General features: G+C 35.9%; 1 protein-coding gene across 1 annotated transcript in view; it reads left to right on the top strand.

Annotated features, from left to right (window-relative positions):
- The window catches only part of LOC102498605 (rap1 GTPase-GDP dissociation stimulator 1-like), a gene marked incomplete at its 5' end in the record, with an annotated part of 35,891 nt that overhangs the window by 15,536 nt on the left and 12,689 nt on the right, over window positions 1-7,666 (top strand). Inside the window, 1 exon segment of the mRNA XM_027766661.1 lies at window positions 1,137-1,197. Coding sequence (XP_027622462.1) covers window positions 1,137-1,197 — 61 coding nt within the window.

Genomic DNA, 7,666 nt, shown 5'->3' with positions numbered 1-7,666 from the left:
CATGCCTAAAAAACAACAAAACCCTGGCGTTGGAAAGGAAGTGGAGTAATGTGGAAGACTTATTGCTGAATGAAGTAAGCCATGCTATGAAGGAGAGGCATTGTATGTCCCCACTTAATATATACTGAATGTCTGCACTCTAAATAAATAAATAAATAAATATATATATATATATATATATATATATGAAACCATACTGCTTCTATTGTTATAGAGTCATAAAATTATACAAAATTATAAGACATATTTTGAACATTATCATTAAAATTCAGTATTCTGAAATTTTGAAAGTTGTTTGCAAACTGTCAAGAATTATGGAGTATGAGCTAAAATTTTTTGCTATATTAAGTTAATGTTTGTGGAAAAATGTAAAAATAAATAAGTGAAAGGAAAAAAAGAAACAAAAAAAAAGAAACCTACCTTGTAAAACAATGTAAAAATTGAAACTCAAAAAATTTAAAATCTAAAATGCATTTTTTTTATCTAAATGTTTGTTTGCTAGCAGATGACCCACAGTTTGTGTACCTTTTAGGTGTACAATACATGTTTACTAAATGTATTCAAATAAATAATCTAATTGGATAAAAAAGATAAAATAAAATCATTCTGTTATCTCTGTTCAGACAACATTGTCATCATCCAGCTAAATGACACCTCACTCACAACACAAGGCCTTCAAAGCCTCTCTTCATTGTTTGGACATGATTTGATTAAGCAGAAGGAAAAATACATTCAAAGTTTTCTAAAGCCCTGGGAACATTCTTCACACTAGCTCTGTGTACCATTGTGGGAGAATCTCTTAATTGGAACCTGAGTCTATAACTTTATGTCTTTTGGCTTGGCTGCAAAATTTCCCCTAAATCGCATGACTTGACTGTATTTCCTAATGCTGTCCCCTCTGCTTAGGTACCGTTGGAGGAACTACCAATATGTATTGGCCTTTTACTTTGCCATTGAGCAGATCAATAAGAGCCCCCATTTGCTCCCCAACCACTCTCTTGGTTATGATTTCCACAATGCATTTCCTAATGATAAAAGAACTTTAGAAAGTGCTATATTTTTGCTCACTGGAGGGTATCAGTCCCTGCCAAACTACAACTGCCAGTTATGAAAACATCCTGTTGCTATTATTGCAGGAAACATGCCAACATTTTCAGCCCACTTGGAACCCTATTAGATCTCTACGAAAGTCCACAGGTAAGTGGGTTGTCAGGTTAAGGAACGAGAATCAGATAGCTCCTAATGTACTCCTCTTACATCTGAGCAAAGAAAACATGGACTCTCGGTTTACATACCTCTAAAGGCCCTCTTTTGGTTATTTGAACACAATTTTCTTAAACAGAGGGAAAAAAGGGACAGGTTCTTTCCTGGATCATGGGACTATTAACAGTACAAGTATTTGAAAGAAAAAGAGCTATAGTAGGGCAGCTGGTGATATGGTGTTTAATGTGCCTGGATTTCACTTGGCTGACTGCATGGCACAAGTCTTGATTTTGGTATCCTGAAGAATACACTGGGCATATGTGCTTGCATGCCCAAAATCCCAACATAGAAGGGATATTGGTATGACCATCTCTTATGAGGGGTGATTTCTCACTATCCCTTTATCTCTTTGTGGCAAGCACACATAATTCAATTTGCCCATGACAAATTAAAAATAAAAAAGAAGTAAAATTTGTTAAGTTTCACACATATTTCTTTCCATGGCCATGACATCCAAACCCCAGTAATGGGAATATTGATGATTCTTTTAAAGATGCTTTCTAAAAAGTGCACACAATATAGGGAACCATCCCATCTTAGGACAAGATAATATTAGAGGGTGTTCAGAGGACAATTAGACACAAAAAAATATAAAAACCTTGGCATTCATTATCACTTTGGACAAAGAAATAATATTCCAACACTGGAGATCCTCTAAACTCACAAAATGACTCAGTTCCCCCAGGTGAGGTTTACCAGATCCCTCTGCCCTTCCTCACGTCCATGCAGGTGGATCTCTTGGAAGCACTCCCAGTTACTCTCAGCATGACAGATCTCCACCTCAGAGATTCTTCCAGGGAAATTGTCTTATAAAAGGTTTCAGGAGACTTTACTGGTAAACACATAATTAGCATAAAATAATTATGTTGTAGAAAAAATTATTTTAAAAATATCATAGAGGTTATAAGCTTGTTTTCAAGACAATATATTTTAAGCTGTGTTGATAAGATACAGTATGAAAAACTCAATACATATTTTTTCTCAGAGTTTAATATTTTAGATTTGGCATCGAGGGAAGGAAACCTCTGATCCACATTGTCACATCAGCCCAGGAAGTCAGAATCACCCACATGTTGTTACACCATCTTTATAAAGTTTATGCATAGCTCAGTTTTCACTGTAGGCAATAAAGCATGTATTGAATCTTATAGTTTTTCTTTCATGCTTTGGCCTGGAAGTGATATTGTTACCTCTACTAGTCACATGTCCTTTCTCAAAAAAAATGGGATTGAAAACAGTCTTCTAATGGTCATATTGACAAAATAGAATCATTTCCACAGCAAGCAATCTCTTCACGGAATATTCCATTCTATTGTCTAAACAGGTAGAGAATTAGCTCCTCCCTGTTTAAGAGGGATTTAAAAAAAAACCACACTAAATTTAGAATCAGATTATTTTAATCTTTTGACAGATTCAAAAATCCTATATTTTTCAAAATAAAAATCACACCTATTTGGATACAATATAAACAAGAATTGCAAAAAATATTGCTCAGGAATAAGTACATACAGATGCATTAATAATACACATACAGTTCCAAGTGTGATTGCAAAAAGTTCACTGAATATATACACACAGTTCTGGACATGTACACTGTATAGTGTTACAATTGTATATTCAAACTAGGAAAATTGACGGTATGTTACATTCACTTACAAGTACACAAAATGCAAAATACAGTTCATCTTCTTTACAGAAAAGAAGGTCAATTCATACTTTCCAAGGTGAGTGGCTCTGACTGCAAGGAGAACTAGGTCAGAGTAAAATTTTTGCATTCTCTTTTAACTGTCACCAAATAGGCAAAACATTTCCATTTTTAGGATTTAAAAAAACACTAGTGTGTGAAGTGAATCAACTGAGTAACATTTATAAAGGTGCCCAGTGACCTCTGGCCCAGTGGCAAATCCAACCAGCCTTGAGAAATGCTCTGGTGTAGTCTGCAATGGGTAAATGGCTAATCAGGATTCCTCCCTTCTCTAGAAGCAGAATCAGATCCCTGCATGGGAAAGCCTTTGTAAATTTAAGTTTATTACACATAGCATATACTAATTCATTTTTAATCAACTGATTGCCTGCAGTTCTATGGTATACAAGACACTTGTACATAGGTGACTGATGTACTTGGGAGGCCACATATTTTGCTGAATATTGAATCTAAACCTCACATGCAGAAACTTCAGGGTGGTTAGTTTAATTTTTTTTTAAAAATTTTTAAAAATCTTTTTAACTCATTTGTCTTACTCTGAAGTTTTGTAAATAACCCCTCCCTACCTCTTAATGTTAGTAAAAATTAAAAACAAACAAAAAAACCTGAGAAGTCTGAATTTTAGTTAAATGACCCCAACCTGGTATTTAACGTTTTTATTAAAAAAAAAAAAAGTATGAGTTTTTTTTTTTAATTTTTTATTCAGGTTACATATGGTCCTTTTGATCTCATCCTTAATAATAAAGACCAATTTCCATCAGTTTATCAGATGGCCACCAAGGACAGCTCTCTGGCTTATGGAATCATCTGCTTATTGCTGCATTTTGGCTGGGTGTGGGTGGCGCTCTATGTATCTGATGATATGCAAGGGGAGCAGTTCCTTCAGGACGTAAAGGCAAAGATGATAGAAAAGGATATCTGTGTGGTCTTTACAGAAAAGCTCCCTGCCACAAAAGGTGGCATTTTATATCATGACTTCCTTATTGTAAAGAGAATCAGAGTTTCATCTGCAAATGTGTATATAATACATGGTGATGAAGGGAGTATCCTGAGCTTGGGATTTGGAAAAAACTCTTATTTAATTTTGGGAAATGTATGGATCACGAGAAATCTCCACTGCTCATATTTGGAAGATGTTTTGCATATTTTAAGTTATATGCCATACTCTTTCCATGGAAGCCTTTTTCTTTCAACCCAGAAAAGGAATATTCCTGGCTTTAAACAATTTCTCAAGACAGTCAACCCTTTCCAATACCCAGAAGATTTTTATTTCAGTAATCTCTGGGTTGACTTTTTTAATTGCTCACTTACTGGGCCACTATGAAGCAAACTTGGAGACTGCCAACCAAACTCTTCCATAGAGTTTCTACCATTTAGTTTTGACATGATGACAATATCTGACCCCAGCTATTTTATCTATCATGCTGTGCATGTGGTGGCCCAAGTTCTTTATAAGGTGCATCTGCAAAAAAATAGAAATGGGATCTGCAGGAGAAGCTGACCAGCCTATTTGTCCCTGGCAGGTAAACATTCTTCACAAGCACCTGATGACATTGGGAAGCATTTTCTTTTTTTTATTTTTTGAAACATACTTCTGCCCTATGTCATATGCTTTCACCAGAGAGACATATTGAGAGACAAACAGAAATCGTTCCCCAGGGGGTATGGGCACAGCACAATCCCTTCTGCTCTATTCTCTTCCTGTGATTTGGGCACTAGGCTTACACTCCTGCCTGGTATGATTTTCCACATTACAGGTCTGAGATTCAAACCGTGGTCAGTCATATGGGAGTGCTCCTTAACCATCACATCACCTCTGACCCCTGAAGTGTTTCTTTTATTTTTTTTAATTTTTTTGTTTTTAGCTTTTCCCCTTAGAGCAATTGTGCTTACAAGAAAGAAGAAAGACAGAAGAAAAGTGAAAATCACCTTCTAGGGAAATGGCCATGCTGCATACAGTCCCTTCTCAAGACTCCTCTTAGGATTTTGGGTGTGCTCACACACATGTCTGGCATGGTTTTCAAACCTCCAGATCCAGAACTCAAACTGTGGTAGGTCATGTGGAAACTCAGTCACCCTAACCACCAAGCCATCTGCTTAGGCATAATTTTTGGGATACTGAAAAAGATTATATATAGAGAATAAAAGTTTTTCTCTGAAGGGAGCTCTCTATTAGTAGTATATTATTGATCCACTCTGTGTTTTCTCTGTGAATTGCCCTTGGAGGCTGGCTTTTTCCCATCACCCTCTTTCTCCTCTCTGTCCCCTCGACTTCACCATGTCTTCCCCTGTCCTTGATTTTATAAAATGATGGGAAGAGAAAATAGGGAAAGTAATCACAATATAACCTTAACATAACTTAGAATGAACAGAATTAAGTTGGACAAAATATTCGAAGAAATGTTAGAATATTGTAAAGTCAGAATGGCCCTTTTGGGAGCATCTGAGCAGTTGTGCTCTTTTACTGGCATGGATGATCTATAGGTGTCTACAGTTATTTATTGGACCTGTCTTAATCATAACAGAATTAATTTTAATTTTTCTTATACTGTGTTCAAAAATCATGGAAGAGGGGACAGTGATCCACTTTTAAAACACTGAACCACTTTTGATGTATATAGTCTCAGGATATCTTATTTGGTTTATAAATAAATCTGTATTTTAAAGAAACACTAAATCTTGGAACCAGCAGGTGGCATCATGGTTAAGGCACTGGACTCTCACATGGTTGACTAGGTTTTGAATCCTGGGCCTGTCTCTCTTGTTCTCTGTCCCTCTTTGGTGGTACACACACCATATAGAAAATCTAAAGGGATAATAATAATAATTAATAAAATAAAATAAATTATTAAAAATGTAAAACAAATTTGTTGAGAAAGACAAGTAAATATAATATACATACATAAAAATAAATATCAGAAATTTAGTTTCCATTTGAATTCTACTGTACTAACAATAACATTTTATTTGCTCTTTGAAAAAGTTGAAAGTTGACTCTTGGAAAAGCAAGTTTTGTCAAAATGGCTATCTAGATATGTTAAAGATGAGAGTGCTTCCATTCTAAAAATGTAAAAACTGGGGGCCAGCAGTTGACATAATGGCTATGTCACTGGACTCCCATGTAGTAGACCTGGGTTTGAGTCCCTAATCTGGTGGCTTAAACTCAAGCTGGGAGAGTGTGCATGTGTGCCTAAGAGCCTGAGAGGAGAATGGAGAAGGGATTGTGGGGTGGCATCCCCCTTGGGGGATGATTTCTCAATTTTTTTCCTCTGTCTCTCTCTGTCTTTTCATGAGTGCATGCACCTATAGCAAAAACCTCTCAAAAAAAATGTAAAGACTGAAAGAACAGTTGTATAAACAATAAAAGTTAATTATTTTCTGCAAAAGAATGTCATAAATTTGAAAATAAAAGTCTAATATGTTTTATTAAAAATCTTCTTAGTGAGGCCTACAAGTGGTATGGTGGTTAAATCTCTAAACTCCCACATGACCGAGTGGTTTGAGTCCTGGACCTGACAGCTTGATTTCTCATTGTCTTTCTCTCTCTCTTTCTCTCTCTCTCTCTCTCTCTCTCTGTCTATCTCTCATCAGCACCAATGCCCTATTGCAAATTAGGAATAATGATAATAGAGACCAGCAGTTAGTGTAATGGCTATGTCACTGAACTCCCACATAGTCGACTGCTGTTTGAGTTCCAGACCCAGTGGCTTAAACTCACATCAAGCACATGTGCATGCTTGCCCATGATCCCAAGAGAACAATGGAGAAAAAGGAATTGTGGCGTGGCCATCCCCCCGGGGGGTGATTTCTCACTTTCTGTTTCTCTGACTCTCTCTGTCTGTCTGACGAGCGCACGTGTAGCAAAAACTTCTCAAAAAAAAAGTAATGATAATAGATAAAATTAAATAAATAATTCTTCAAACACTAAATCTTTGGTGGGATGGACCTATGGTCTATTGAATAAGGCAGCTAAATTCCACATGGCCCTAGTCCAAAACCTTGAGGCTTCAAAAACATGCCAGGTACGTGTGCATGCATGCATTTCCAAAATCCCAAAAGAAAGGAGAAATGAAGAAGAGATTGCAGCTCATTCCCCATGGGGGCACTTCTTCTCTCATCTCTCACATTCTCTCTATTTCTCTCTGGGAAGTTTACTTGCCCACCAGAAATAAAAACCTCTTTATAATTTAAAAGTTTGAGAACCACAGATGACATAATTTTTGTCACTGGACTCATGTAGTTTACTGTGGTTCAAATCTCAGACCTGGAAGCTTATTACTCATTCCAGTGGTGTGTGCATGCATGCCTCAAATTCCAAGAGGAGAATGGAGGAAAAAGGATTATTGCATGGCTATCCCTCCTCTGGCAAGAACACATCCCTATAGCAAAAATCTCTCTAAATAAAAATTAATTAAAAAGTTTTAAATTTTATATTTGTGACAAATTATTTCTTTTTATGTCACATGACAATAACACTTATACCAAAAGAAGTTCAAAATAAAGATAAAGAACAAAACAGGTTTGTTATTTTTAAAAGTGTTATTGAGGTGCAAATAGTATCCAAAAATTTCACCTATTTAATATTCATTTTTGGATAAACTTGAACTGTATATTTTTATACTACTCCTACAAGTATCAAGAATCTAAATCTTTTCATACTTATAGTGCCTTTTAAAAGTTTTTCCTACAAGGGACCAG

The sequence above is a fragment of the Tupaia chinensis genome, unplaced genomic scaffold, assembly GCF_000334495.1.
Source record: "Tupaia chinensis unplaced genomic scaffold, TupChi_1.0 Scaffold143620_1, whole genome shotgun sequence".
Lineage (NCBI taxonomy): Eukaryota > Metazoa > Chordata > Mammalia > Scandentia > Tupaiidae > Tupaia > Tupaia belangeri.
Note: the sequence above shows the minus strand (reverse complement) of the source record. Positions and strands in the feature narration are given on the sequence as shown.